The 15,891-nt window shown below is 43.9% G+C and overlaps 1 protein-coding gene across 1 annotated transcript in view; it reads right to left on the bottom strand.

The window, feature by feature from the left end:
* Positions 1-15,891, bottom strand: part of SPOCD1 (SPOC domain containing 1) — a 218,660-nt gene that overhangs the window by 109,518 nt on the left and 93,251 nt on the right. The window contains exon 5 of the mRNA XM_088451244.1: positions 7,812-7,962. Within this exon, the coding sequence (XP_088307370.1) occupies positions 7,812-7,962 (151 nt within the window). The remainder of the gene's footprint in view (positions 1-7,811; positions 7,963-15,891) is intronic.

The following is a 15,891-nucleotide window of genomic DNA, read 5'->3' as shown; positions in this document are numbered from 1 at the left end:
CTATCATTCTTCTACAAACCAAACTCCGTTCCAAATTTTTCTACGGCCTTCATCCTCGGGTTCCTGAATTTCATAGCCTGCCTGTCTTTGATGTACCAGCCGTGGAGGATACTGTACGGAGATTTGCATCTATTTCGACTCAAGTACGTACTGACTTGGAGAAGGCGTCCTCTCGCTACAAACTTCAGTCAGATAAAAAGCGTAGGAAGGTGCCACGCATGGAAGTTGGAGACCAAGTCTGGTTGTCCACCCGGAACTTACGGCTCAGAGTACCATCGATGAAGTTTGCTCCACGTTTCAAAGGACCCATCTCCATCATAGAAATAATCAACCCTGTGGCTTATCGCCTTCAATTAGCCTCTTATCTGAAAGCCCCCAATTCTTTTCATATTTCCCTACTTAAACCCCTGGTTCTGAACAAATTCTGCACAGTTCTCCCTGTTCCCCCTCGTATCCAGACTGAAAGAGGCGTGGAGTTTGAGGTCTCCCAGGTCCTGTATTCTCATGTACGCAGAGGGCGATTGCAATACCTGTTGGACTGGAGGGGTTACAGCCCGGAGAAACACTGTTGGACCAATGCCCAAGACATCCATGTTCCCGCACTCATCAAGAAGTTCCATGCTGCCCATCCTGAGAAGCCTGATGAGTGTCCTGAGGCCACCCATAAGGGGGGGGGTACTGTTACGAGCAGGGTTTCTCGGCATGGTGATCGACGGGTAATACCTGTGAGGTCGCTGTGGCGGGGGGTGTTTGGCGCGGCGCTGGTGTTTGGCGTGGGGCATTGGCTGTGCGTGCTTCTGTGCGGGCATGTTGTCAATCTGGGCTGGTGAGGCCTGGCGGTGCCTCCGTTCCGCCCGGCATGGGTGCCGCCATCTTGCCTCCGGCCATGTGATTCAGTTGTCCAATCCTGGTGGGTCACGTGGTCTCTCCAGCCAGTCACGGTGTGGCACTTGGTATTTAGGGAGGTCCAGAGCCTCCCTTCATTGCCAGTGCAACGTGTTTCTCAGCGACAGCTGAGAGAGAGTTCCTGTGTTCATTACCTGCCTCCTTGGAAACGCTACCTAGCCCGTTTACCTTGCCTGCTCCAACCGCTGGACTTCCCTGCACCCTCCATTTACCTTCCTCCTGCCTGAGTACCCTAGTCTGCTCTCACCCTGCAGCTTGCCTCCACTTACACTCTGCTGGATTATATCTCCTCTGCCTGCATATCATTTCAGCTCACCATACCTGCATACTGGACTGTTTCCTGCCTGTCACTATCTGGACATTCTCCCATTTGCTTCACTACAGTTACTTTTGCCATATTCATGTCTACTAAACCACTCATGAAAAGTTCCAAATTTTCATTAAAATCTGCTTCTGTGTCTGCTCCTATCACCACCGCGGGTCCACAACAAAACCAGAACCTCACACACAGCCGTTTTCAGATCTTTCCAGAGATGTTCAATCGGATTCAAGTCTGGGTTCTGGCAGGGCAACCCAAGGACATTCACAGAGTTGTCCTGAAGCCACTCCTTTGATATCTTGGCTGTGTGCTTAGGGTCGTTGTTCTGCTGAAAGATAAACTGTCGCCCCAGTCTGAGGTCAAGAGTGCTCTGGAGCAGGTTTTCATCTAGGATGTCTCTGTACATTGCTGCATTCATCTTTCCCTCTATCCTGACTAGTCTCCCAGTTCCTGCCGCTGAAAAACATCCCCACAGCATGATGCTGCCACCACCATGCTTCACTGTAGGGATGGTAATAGACTGGTGATAAGCGGTGCTTGGTTTCCTCCAAACACAACGCCTGGCATTCAAGCCAAAGAGTTCAATCTTTGTCTCATCAGACCAGAGAATTTTATTTCTCATGGGCTGAGTCCTTAAGGTGCATTTTGGCAAACTCCAGGCGGGCTGCCATGTGCTTTTTACTAAGGAGTGACTTCCGTCTGGTCACTCTACCATACAGGGCTGATTGGTGTATTGCTGCAGAGATGGTTGTCCTTCTGGAAGGCTCTCCTCTGTCCACAGAGGAATGCTGTAGCTCTGACAGAGTGACCATTGGGTTCTTGGTCACCTTCCTGACTAGGGCCCTTCTCCCCCGATCGCTCTGTTTAGACTGCCGGCCAATGCTAGGAAGAGTCTTGGTGGTTCCGAACTTCTTCCTTTATGGATGTTGGAGGCCACTGTGCTCATTGGGACCTTCAAAGCAGCAGATATTTTTCTGTACCCTTCCCCAGATTTGTGCCTCGAGACAATCCTATCTCGGAGGTCTACAGACAATTCTTTGGACTTCATGCTTGGTTTGTGCTCTGACATGCACTGTCAAGTGTGGAACCTTATATAGACAGGTGTATGCCTTTCAAAATCATGTCCAATCAACTTAAATTTACCACAGGTGGACTCCAATTAAGCTGTAGGAACATCTCAAGGATGATCAGTGGAAACAGGACGAACCCGAGCTCAATTTTGAGCTTCATGGCAAAGGCTGTGAATACTTATATACATGTGATTTCTTAGTTTTTATTTTTTTTTTATTACATTTGCAAAAATCTAAAAAAACTTTTTACACGTTGTCATTATGGGGAATTATGTGTAGAATTTTGAGGACAAACATGAATTTATTCCATTTTTTAATAAGGCTGTAACATAACAAAATGTGGAAAAAGTGAAGCGCTGTGAATACTTTCCGGAAGCACTGTACAGGAAAGACACACACAAGAAATAGTACAATAATGTATATAGGCTCACAAGTAAATATGCATCTAGATGAAGAGCTATAGCATATGCACTTATTTACAAATGTGTATACTTACTGGCTTGACACAGTATTAGTAGTAAATGCTTTAGTCGTATAACCCTTTTTGTATACGATATAATAATGCAATGAAGTGTCACATACAAAAGAGAGAATATTGTCTTCCCATTACTAATAAATGTGAAAGTTGCATTATCAATAAAAATTATAATAAGTATAAAGAGACTCGCACCTCAAAGTTTTTCGATACCTGGCAGAGTTAATTGACTACACTGCTCCCAGACTTTAAACAGAGGATAAATGACTCTCTCAAACATAACAGTGGAATGGCCTCCGCCAATTCTCCATTAATCCTGATTCATCTGGATCCATAGATAATCTTATTAGCTCTCCTTCAGGTCCTCGGACATATGGTACCACATTGTGGCTCTTACTCTTAATATGCTTTGTCATTCTATTGGTTCTGCTCCCCTTATGGGTCCCTCACTACAGCTGTCTATGTATAGTTTTTGTGTCTACCTGCTTTGAACTTCATACCGTGCACAGTTCTGTGTACGATTACTGGCTTTATTTTTGCATTTGAATGACTCTATGGTTGGAATTCAATTAGCCGCAATAAGCCTTGAAAAACGACTTATCGCGCAAATTTGTACTTTTCATGCTGTCCTATTAGCCAAGACTTTTCACGGGTGCAAATTTTCCATATCGTTTGCCAAGAAATGTTTTCACCACCTCCTGAGAAGGTGAAAAGTTGTGAAAACCCCTATTTTTGACTAGGGACTTGGTGCAGAACCACTAAGACACCCTCCTAAATTACTAATTAGGCAAAAAATATTTTTAATTAGCTTAATTGTGCCAATAATGACATGCAAGTTTTTGGTAGAAAAAATGCAAAATAAAGGGAAAATTGGTTAATTGATGTGGACAGGTATATGGGGGTGCATGGGACTGGTGTTTTTAAGATTGCAGGTGAGTGTTAGAAGTGTATATTTTTATAGATTTTATAAAAAGTGTCTTTAAATGACACAAATATATACTTCTAGCCATTTTTATACACCCCCTATATAGGTAGAACATTTATTTTGCCAAAAAAACACTTGCTTTCTATAATTATTTGGCTCATTTAGAAATATGCATAAAACAGCCATTTGGCACAAATTAAGAACCCCATATACTTTTATTAAGGCCGCTAATACACTACTATATTGTTATTCTAAATCAATTTGCCTTTTTTAGGGGGAGGTACAGGCAGATTTCCCCATTTTCACCTATACTTATCGCCTACACTCTTCTTTAGGAAGAATTTTCGCATGAATGTCACTTTGCGACTTTTGGGATTGAATTTGCGTGAAAAAGGGTGCACGCATAGACGCGATAAGTGGAATTTGCACGAGAATTATTGTGGCTAACTGAATTCCCCCATATGTTTTTTTTTTTTTAATTTGCACGTCATGTGATGTTTGGAACATATGTAGCAGTGTTTCAATAAAAATACTGGGGATTTTTTTTTTTTTAAATAAATACACCCACAAATAGAAAATAGAAAGACAAACTAAATAAAAATGAATGTAATTTTTCTCATTGGGATTATTTTGTCCTGCAGTGGTCAAAAAGGAGATATGTTAAGTAATGCAAATAGATGCCCATGACTTCATATAATATACTGTAGCAGTAATGCTATTGATTTAAGTGCTAATAGCTGTTTAGGCAATAAGCACAAATTATCCACTGCGTAGCCATACGCAGTGTGAGGACTCATAGCGTGCGTGGCTGTTAGCAATTTCTGAGTAAGGTCAGGGTTTGTGCAAGTGTGCATGTGGCTGCGATGGTACTCGATTGCATGGTACTCGATTGATACGGATGTGTGTAAGGGAAAGTGGGTGTCCTTATGTTAGGCTGCGATCACAATGCAAATGCAATTGTTTGCATATCACCGCTGATATTAGCAACTGCGTGGCGTGCGCATTAGCAAAATAGTGAATCAGGCCTTAAGTATCGTATTTAGGATTAGTGTTTTTTTTTTTCCACAAAGGAATTGGTATAAAGAAGCGCATGAAGCATAATGATGCATGGAGCAGGTCACTTGTATAGAAAGAACCTCTGTCTTTTGCCTTTTTACCCAGCTTAATGTACCTTTTCCTGAAATTTTGCATCTCAATTCACTCATTGGGCGGAATTCAATTCTTTCCAGCCCCTATCGCGCCCGACGGAGCTATTCAATTCTTGCTCCTGTCGGGCACGATGAGCTGCCAGCGCTACATTTCAGCTCGCAGCCCCTGGGGGATGAGAGCTGAAATGTGCGAAAAGTGACATGTTTGGGCGCCCAAACATCACTTTTCCCAGCACTTTGGTCAGTTTTAGCTGCTTTACGCGGCTAAAACTGACCTCTATGGGCGCGATTAGCACGAAAATCTTGGATAATTGCATAGCGGCCCGCGATCTCCTGTCACTTTAGACGGGAGATGCGGGCCGCGAAAACAATTGAATTCCGCCCATAGGGATATATTCACTATAATGCAGGTTTTTAGGAGTGGAGATGTTGCCCATAGCAACCAATCAGATTCTAGCTATTATCTTCTAGAAGGTGCTAGATAATTGTTAAGTAGAATCTGATTGGTTGCTATGGGCAACATCTCCACTTTCTTAAAACCCACATTCTAGTAAATGTACCCCATAGTGTTCTACGTATTTAGGGTTAGTACTTTTTGTAGCAAAGGAATTGGTATAAAGTGGCAGATTAAGACGCACATTTTAAGAAAAATGCACTTGGCACTGCTAAGTCGCAAAGTCCTTGGCACGCCAAAAGAGGCTATTTGAGGATAGCTGTATGTGGACACATCTGTAATCAGAAGCGAGTGGATAGTTAGTGCTGCTAATCATCATCATTACGTATCTTTGAACGAGCCCTCCAAAACCTTACAGCATGTTTTACATCCCCACCTACGCGAGTCACAATTAAATGAACACTCATCTTTACTGTACTTGACCTACCCGTTTATGACCCTTTCCTTCCAATGGTCCTTCTCTTCAAGGATAAGGAATCAAAAGTGTATTATGCACAGAAATCTAGTTAGGGCTGTATACATACATATTTTTGTTACACACGTGCAGTACAGAATCAAGTATGAAACACAAAAATGAAACTGTTCGTGAGCTTAAATGCATTTTGCTATTTGTTTCTGTCACTACTGTGTATTTTGTCACTCTGAAAATTCATTCAATGATTGCGGATAGAGATCTAATGCACTGCACTGCAAACATTGGAGCAAAATACTACAGAACACCATCATGTCTATCCAAGCAATAGGCATGCAAGTTAAACTAAGATGGCTCTCTCCAGAAGTCAAAAACTGGATTTTTGTTCTTACCTGGAGACCTTGGTATAGGTGGATCTGGAGGAGCCTGGGCACCTGCAGCACAGGCTCCTCCTCCTCCCCTATACCCCACCCCCTGCCTCATGCAACGTGTTAATACTAACAAAGCCCAAGGACAGGGAGTAGGAAAGGACCAGGAGCACAGAACCAGTCACAAAAAGGGGTAGAACTCTGTGACCGAAATGTGTGCCAGAAACCAACCACTAGCCAGCCAGGAGCGTAAAGGTGGACGTCCAGTGTCCCCCATGGATTCAGAGAAAAGGATTTTACAGGCAAGAACAAAAATCCCGTTTCTCTTTCAAGGCCATGGGGGAAACCGGAGACTTTGGGACGTCCAAAAGCTGCCCCCTTAAGGCAGGGAAAGTTGCTGTGCTGTGAAGGGGACCTGTCACCAATACTAGTATCTCTAGAAGTGAAGGAGTCCAATCTGCATAATGAGTTGAATGCGTAGAGTACGACGCAGGCGCCCAGCAGCATTGTGCAATGTAATATGTATTTTCTGGAGCATATGCCAACCTGGAGAACTTTTGTTGGGTATAGGATGCCGTCGCTCGGGATCCTGGTGGTCAGAATCCCAATGCTGGCAACCTGACAGGGTAAGAATACCAACATTTGTCGGTAAGTATCCTAACCCTACCCCTAAACCTAACACCCCCTCGCATCCTGAACCTTACCTCCGGCCCTAGTGCCTAAACCTAAACCCCCCCCCCCAAAGCCTAACCCTAACCCTCCCCATAGTGCCTAACCCATAACCGTCCCCCTAACCCCACTACTTACCGTCGGTATGCTGGCACCAGGATTCTGACTGGTGTCTGCAATTCCGGCGCCAGCATTCTGAGCGCCAGTATCCCGACTGCTGGGATTTAAACTACACCAAGTACTGTACCATAGAAAAAATGGTTTATAGGTGATTTTGTAGCTGAGTATACTATTTGACCAGAGTGAGAAAAAGCTGTTCAGTTGAAAACAATATAAATCAATGGAGCATGTCAAGATGAGCACCTAAACAGTTAAATTATTAATGTTATAACTTTTTGAAGCATAGATTAAGCTGAAGTGATATTTTGTGTTAAAAAACACTAGGGGGAATTCAATTAAATGCAATGTCCGCATTGAGCCCGGCACTTAAGTCGGGAGATGCAGTTTACCACACCTAATGCAAAGGGTGCTAATAGCTGTTTAGGCAATAAGCACAAATTAAAAAACAGTAAACTGCATTTTCCGACTTAAGTGCCGGGCGCAACGCGATCACGGTAAGCCTGCACCTAGCATTGTGCCACTATTTCAGTCGGGTTTCTGCTTGCACCTCAGGAGGATGCGAGCAGAAAACCTCTAATCAGGGATTTACGGCAGGTCCAATTATATATCTCCGGGACCTCATTCCCACGCACTATTCAACATCACATTCAAATTAAATTCTCCCAACTAAGAGAAAATCGACACATGGAATAAAATTAGCTATGTATAAAAAAGCAAAATGAACTAATGGAGCTCAATGGACCTGAATACATTTCACAAAAAGATGGTGAAATAATAATGGTTCTATGCACATCAGTCTTCCACTCAATACAATCTCATCGCATGATCTTTAAATTATAATACATAAAAATATGATATACCTTTAAATATTATATTTTAGATGGGGTTAAGATTATATATTTCTGTGTACATAACTGTAGGAAATGATAATGTAAGTGAAGTTACCTCTTCAGCAGAACTTCGTATAGCGTTTGTACTGTGGTGGACCGAATCTCTTTAGATGACTTGCCTGAAGCCAGCATAATGGAGGAGAGAGTCTTTATTCTTTTACATGTTTTCTTTTTTGACTTTCCTATGGGCTGTGATACGTTTAGGGCTACAAAATTGAAAGAAAATATAAGACTTTCAAATGGAGGGAATGTAAACATCGACAAATTACAGCTGCTTGCAGTGAAATATAAATTCTTTTTTTTTTTTTTTTTTAAGCACAAACACATAACATTCCAGAAAACTTATCTTAGACTGGTTATAGGCAAAAGCCCAAAACTGGGCCATATTCTAGATACTAATAAAATGATAAGCAGCAAGTTATACATAATTAAAAACACAACAAAGCACTATATTCAAGGGCAGATTGAGAATTTAAAGTCATCTTGGAAAAAGACATGACAGTGGCCTTATATAGGCGGCTCCAAATCAATTGTAGGTAGTACCAACATAAAAGCAGGTATGGTTGAAATACATTCATACATACCATCACAATCCAACACAACAGGTGTATCTGCATGCGAAACGCTACGCTACAGTGTTACAGCTGCTGATACTGTAACGTAGCATTTTGCATGCAGGTGCAGTCGCTCACAGAATATAGGCATGCCGCATATCATTTTAATCAGCTGATTGTGCTACCAATTCGCATTGCTGTGCAAATAAGACGCATTTGAAGGAATAAACGTTGCACGAAAAGACGCTCAGCGCTACCAAGTCACACCACGGCACGCCGCGACTAGAAGGGCTATTTAACACACAAGGAGGCTAGATGCATGAGGACACATCTGTATACAGCTATTGGCAGATATATTCTGTGTGTATGTCAATATGCAGTATTAATTATTGTATTTTATTTGATACATTTTTTGTCTATACCACTGAAGGTTACTGTAGCAATCTGTGACTATGTTCATGTTTTTGGTGCTTACCTTATTAAAATACAGATACATGTAGAATTGGCAAAACAAATAAAAATAACACTCATTTGGGACTATGGCCCTCATTCAGAGGCGGTCGGAGGATGCAAGCGGCCGCTTGCATCCTGAACGCCCGCCTCTGTTTCGGTCGTTAGGCTGTGGGTTTACACCCACAGCTCTAACGACCGCTTGGGTGACGGTCACGATGGTCAGAGACCATCGCGACCATCGGGGCTTTCGACGAGACCCTAGGGTAGGGTCTCACTTGTCGTAAGCCCCGGAGAGCTTCTGGCTCTGTCAGAGCCGGAAGCTCTCCACTGACATCACTTGTGATGTCAGTGGGGCCTCCCCCAAACGGTAGGCGTTCCCATGGGAATGCCTCCGTTTGGGCTGCCACCCCCCCGGCCCGCCTTCCAAACGGGGCGAGCTGTCACTCAACATCGACAGCTCGCCCCCTTTGGAAAGAGACCCGCTACGACCGGCGCTGTCGATTGTAGCAGGTCTCACGCATGCGCACTGGCCAAACATCGAGGCGGCCGTAGACCGTACGGCCGCCTCTGAATAAGGTCCTATATGTAACAATACATTATTTTTTTATAGTTAAAACTGAAACTGAGAATTATGTAGTTTTAGAAATGCCATTGCTATTATCAGATCCTGGTTGGCGCAGCCAGATTACCTAACTAATACTAACATTAACTTCCCTTATTTATACTCCTTCCTCTATCTACCCCCACTCTCCTGTTACTGATCCATAATCTTTTCTGTATTGCTGATCCAATTAAGAGCGAAGGGGGCCAGTTGCTGTTGTATCAGCATACAATTGAGCCCAATCTCCCCCATTACTCGCACATTTTAGCTTGTAGCCGTAAGTGCTGCATACAGCTGCACTTGCTCACACCGCAAGGAACTCGCTCCTAATTGGCTAGAGCCCATAGTGTGGAGGCCACCAGAGTAGAAGAAGAAGCCATATACTGTATCAAATGCTACTTTAAGATGCACGTAAATATATTTTTATTTGTTTGGTTTTTAAATGTACGAATATCCACTGAAAAATGGGGCCCTTATTCTCCAAATGCTAATTGAAGAGATGCATTTTAAGGCCCCCACACATGGTGCGATTTGCAAACAATCCAATGTCGTTTGCGATTTCCCTTGAAATCCTGAACAAACGATATTGTGCCTACACATGGCTCGTTAACGATTGCAAATTGTTAACGATATATCGTTTGCAGCAAACAACCTCACGATGCATCTGTTGGAATTTAAGTAAAGGGTGGGTTTAACTAGAGGGTATATAAAGCATGCGCCATTTTAGGTCTGCGCACTTCTGCTCTGTGACTAGTGATGCTTGGTGTATACCTGCTGAATGATGTACATTGCTATTTGTGCTCTGCTTTGTTTTTGGCTTGCCTTAAACAAAGTGTGTTTTTCCTGCATTCAATTCTGTGGTGATGGATTCCTATCACTATAAGCTTCTGCTAGCCTATGGCTATATGAAGCTGAAAGGTGATGGAGCTGAAGAAAGGAGGGGATGAGGTCCTGCTGGACGAAGGAGTGGCTTATGAGGAGGGACACTCGCTCCCACATGCCACTGCTGATGGAAATTAGGGAGAACAATACGGACCACTACCACAACTACTAGCGCATGGATGACGCCACCTTCCAGGAGTTGCTGCATCTGGTAACCCCCTATATCCTATAGATTGTAAGCTTGCGAGCAGGGCCTTCCTACCTATATATCTGTCTGTTATTACCCAGTTTTGTTCTATTAATGCTTACAATTGTAAAGCACAACGGAATATGCTGCGCTATATAAGAAACTTTTAATAAATAAATAAAAATAAAATATCCAGAGGCAGAACACTAATATGCGGAGGGCCATTCCTGCTGAGGAGAGGCTCATTGCTACCCTGAGGTACCTGGCTACAGGAAGGTCCTTTGAAGATCTGAAGTTTGGGACCCTCATTTCCCCCCAGGCTTTGGGCGTCATCATTCCGGACACCTACAAAGCCATTGTGAATGTCCTGAAGTACCACTACTTTAAGGTGAGTAAAAACACTACATGTTTTTCTTGTGAAATAAAATGTTTTTTTTATTATCTTACAAAATGTAGAAAAAAACAACCAACATGGGCCTGTATTCAATTTGCTTCGCACCCGTGATACTGTTTCGCCTGCCGCACTTTTCGCCTAAATCGTGTATTTTAGCGGTGGCGTGCGCGTACCCGCGTTTCGCCCTATTCAATTCCAAAAGACATGAAAATGCAACCCGGCTAATGCAAACAAGGCGAAAAGTGCTGACAGAATTGGGGAAATCAGCCTGACACCCCTTAAAAGATGCACTAACATTGGGGATCAACGTACATGCTCCCGAATAGCCCTAGTAAAGCTATTTGGGGTACTTAAGGTGTGTCAATATCTTCTAATTAGCGTCTTTACACAAGTGGTGAAGAATAGCATTAAGCAGTATTTTTTGGAGAAAATAAGTAGTCCTGTCAAATTTGGGGTACTTGAAAATGGGTGTAAGCATATTTAAAAGTCGCTATGGTGAAGTTATAAGAAACGTAAAAAACGCACCTTAAGCAAACACCTGCAATCAAAAAAACACCTCACCCATACTTGCAGACTCCCCAAAAGTCTATTTCGCTAGTTTTAAAGTTTGTACCCCCACTTTGCACTTTTTCGCCCCCAGTTTCAAAGTGCTTTTTTGGGGTGTTCCTCAATTTTTTTAGGTTTTTTTTTGACGCAGTTATCCTTTGGGGGACTGTCCCAAGGGTGCTGAGTGGTTTCCCCACCTTTTCACACCAAAATAGCGATTTTGCCCTTTTTTCTCCACCTATTCATAGCACTGCATTGCGTTTTCGCGTACACGAAAATTGTTTTCAATTGGATACGGCGATAAGTTTCCCCCTAGTGAAAAGTCGCAAATCAGCTATACTTTTTCGCAGATTTAAGACTTTTCACGGCTAATTGAATACGGGCCATGGCTGTATATTTGCAACATAGCAACCTTTATGGCTGCATATTTGAAATTTGACTACCAACATGGCTGCATTTTCCTAAAGTGTTAACCAACATAGCTTAAATTGTTAATATAAAAACTGCATTATCAACAAGTTTTATCTGTCCCAATAGCTATGCTGCTCTATGGTATACGGTGGGTCGGACGACAGATTGAATAGGCCAAGAAACCTACAGCGCAAGTGCAGATTGTGGCCCCGGCTTCAAACAATCTGTCCTTACGCCAAGTGTTTAGTGACCGCGTTCAATCTGCATCGTCACCACCGTATACCATAGAGTAGCTATTGGGAAAATAAATCTAGTTGATACTGCATGCAACAACATCAATAAAACTTTATTTCAATAAATTATCCTTTCCAGGAATAAAATGTGCTAATAAACACAAATAAAACTGCATTATCAACAAGTTTTATCTGTCCCAATAGCTATGCTGCTCTATGGTATACGGTGGGTCTTGAATAGGCCAAGAAACACACGGCGCAAATACAGATTGTGGCCCTCGGCTTCCAACAATCTGTCCTTATCTGCGTCGTCACCACCATATACCAGAGTAGCTATTGGGAGAGATACAACTTGTTGAAATTTTTAAGCACAAATATAATTTTTGCATTTTTGAAATAAACATTTCAAAAATGCAAAAATTGAGGTGGCTCCTCTTCCACTTCCAGCATGGCTCTGTACAAAGCCTCTGAAGATGTGGAGGGGTAAGTGGGTTGGGGAGTAGGCTGGAATATGGTTGGACCCATGAGTGTAGCGGGCTGGTAGGTGGTGGCCGGTTTGAAAGTAATGTGGAAGGCCCAATCCTCTGAACTGGTTGTACAGTTGGCTGGGGCAGAGGCTCATCAGTAAGCCTTATCGTACCGGCCAATTGTTTTGTTTTACCCTTAATCACTGTTTCATATATGATGTGTGGATCTGCTTTTCCGGATCCATAGTACGAATCGAACTGGCGATATGGGTGCCCATATTATCAAACAGATCGGGCGGTTTTTGGAGGGCCTCCTCCATTTGCTTCATTATTCCAGATGAAGACTGACAGGTTAGGGCCTTGCGCTTATTTTATCGTTTAGTAGGAGGCTGACTGAATTATCCCTCGCTCTCAGTGATGGTAGCCATTTGGGGGGTAGGGCTCATGTCCAGGTCAGGTGTACCAGACTATTGGAGGGGAGAAAAAATGTGCATAAATAACATGCTATAATGTTTTTTTTCTAATTTTATTTTAGTTTCCTCAACGGTGGAGGAGTGGCAATCCATTGCTGAGGAATTCGATCGGAGGTGGAACTTTCCCAACTGTGGCGGAGCGATTGATGGAAAACATATCCGCATTACCCCAACTGCCCACAGTGGATCGTATTATTACAATTAGAAGGGGTTGTTCAGTATAGTACTCATGGCGGTGGTGAACGCCAACTATGAGTTTATATTTGTTGATGTAGGGAAAAATGGCTGTGCTTCGGATGGAGGGTCTTTTAGAGTTGCCTCCAAACGCCTGAATTTACCATCTACAGCGGAAACGAAGCACAGCCTTAACTTTGTGTTTGTATAGAGAATATTCCATACGGCAATAAATCAGCGTGTGGACAAAATTGATCTGGTTGTTTAGGCATGCTGTGTTCTACACAATTTTCTGAGAAATAAAAAAAAAAAACAGCCAACAGAGGACATCAGGCTCAGCTATGCCAGATGACCCGGACCAGCCAGAGGAGACAGTAAAAATGTCCTTTGTGGTACAACCTGCCTATCTGGAGACAAAGGGGACTGTGCGGGCTAAAGAGGTCAGGGATCAATACCTGGCCTATTTGAATGGAGTGGGGGCAGGGCCATGGCAGGAGGACGGTCTCCAATGAACAAAGGTGGACAATTTGGGACTGTGAAATAGACTTTACTAACAAATATTTTGCATGGTGCATATACACTGTGTCTGTACTTAACACATCTAGAGAAAACGCTCCTCCCGCTTCCTCTGTGTCCTCTTCTGGCTCTCCTGGCACATTCTCAACCATTAGACACTGAGAAGCTCTTTGTGGTTCTTGGTCGTGAATGAACCAGAGCAGGTCAAAGTACCATAAACTGCTCTTGTGGACATCACTAGCTCCTGCTCTTGAAGCCCGTGACTCCTGTTGTTTCTTGTACTCTTTGAAGTACACTGTGCAAAAGGTTTTGAATTTTGGCATTCACCTATTTTGAACAGGCCTCACTGTCATAGGGCTTGCTGTATGTCACAAGCTCAGTGATGGCTGCAGCTTTTTGTTTCATTTTGCTGTAATCTTTGAGTTTTATTTTCCATAGACACCCATGCAGGGGCGGATTGGGATGGAAAACCAGCCCGGGAAATTTTTGGAAGCAGCCCTAAATGGGTGGTGGGGAAGCCAAGGAGGGGGGAGGAGTCTATGGAGGGGGGGGTCTAAAATCTACAAAGATTAACACTTTACGACTTTCTCTCCTGACTAGCCCCAACATTATTCTGCAACTTGATTTAAACATTTTCCACCTTACTCCAACTAGCCCTGTATTATATATTATCCCCCTTCACTTACACATTACATTAATATTCGTACTATATCACCTTAATAATTTACTTTTAACTCTTTTCCGGGATAAGAGTTCTCGCAAGCTCTGTCCTTGCACCTAAATATTGAAAAATATTAATTTTTGCTTTGCAATTTTGGGGATGATATTATCACATCACAACTACATGAAAACTTTTTTTTAAAAGCCGGCCTACTGGCCGCTCGCTAAGCTGTGGGTTACCACCCACAGATTTAGCGAGTGGCCAGGTGATGGTCGCAATCATCGGGCTTGCGACGAGACCCTTGCGGTAGGGTCTCGTCTGCCGCTAGCCCCAGTGAGCTTCCAGCTCTAATAGAGCAGGAAGCTCACTATTGACATCACACTGTCAGTAGGGCCGCCCACAAACGGCAGGCATTCCTTCAGGAACGCCTCCGTTTGCCCAGCCACCCCCCCCCCCCGCCTTCAAAACGGGGCGAGCTGTTGATCAACATCGACAGCCGCGCCGTTTGTAGCGAGCCCCGGAGCGAGTGAAGTTCTCACTCGCTACGGGGCTTGTGCTTGGTGCGTGCACAGTACCTTAACATCGAGCGGGTCTGAATGAGGCCCTATGTTCCCAACCACATACACACTAGGGTTAATTTTGTCAGGAGCCAGTTCACCTACCAGTATATGTTTGGATAGTGGGATTATACTAGAGTGTGTGAAGGACAACCAAGCACATAGAGGAAGAATATACAAACTCCACACAGATATGGCTGTGGCAGGAATTACACCCATGACTTCAGTGCTGTTAGGCAGTAAATCTAACCATTACACAAATCGTGACACACAGTTTGAGTAGCTTCTCACTTGGGGGTATCTAGGGGGATTGTATTTCCCTTTTAGTCCAGAGCTACTGCCCTCCATCTGTGCAGCTAGACCCCTCACCACTTTTTTCCCCATCATCCCTAGAAGGCCACTTCCCCGCAGAGCATCTGTCGAGTCCTGGGACCGAACCATGACTGGCACACACTGCTAAAGCTGACAAGTTAGTTCTGTCTCAGGGTTATGGAGGGAGGGACAGTGCCAATTTGGGTAATGCAGGAACATTTTAAGTATTTAGGGGATAATACTTTTTGCTCAGGAATAGCTGACAAAGGTTTGATACTGAGCTGTATACAGTATTGCTCTGTGAGTTTAATGCTCAACCCTCGTAACACTGCAGCCAGTCCCCCAGCTCCTTACCTCTGCACATTACTGTAACTGCACTTGGAACTTCTGTCCGTGCAGCCCACGCCGTTCTCTTCTCACACAGGCTCCTTGTCTCTATCCCAGTACTCTCTGTGCCCCTACAGAGTACACAAAGCTTCTGCACATGCGCAGACATGGTCAATGCTGCCTGATCGGAGCTTAGCTGAGCTCTGATCGAGGCTGTCTGTAGCCACACTGAGCTAAGTGCACAGCCCGGTCGGGGGAAGGTTGTCTGTGTAGTGCGCGGCTGTTACCAGCCCGGAAGGTGTAGGGGCCGGCTGGCTTGCTGGCTGACTGTGTAAGTCCATGAGGGGAATGCTCAGCACGGTCGGGGGGAGGCTGCGTAGTGCGCGG

Source organism: Taudactylus pleione, unplaced genomic scaffold, assembly GCF_031769625.1.
Source record: "Taudactylus pleione unplaced genomic scaffold, aTauple2 ptg000541l, whole genome shotgun sequence".
NCBI lineage: Eukaryota > Metazoa > Chordata > Amphibia > Anura > Myobatrachidae > Taudactylus > Taudactylus pleione.
This window is presented reverse-complemented; position numbering and strand designations above follow the sequence as displayed.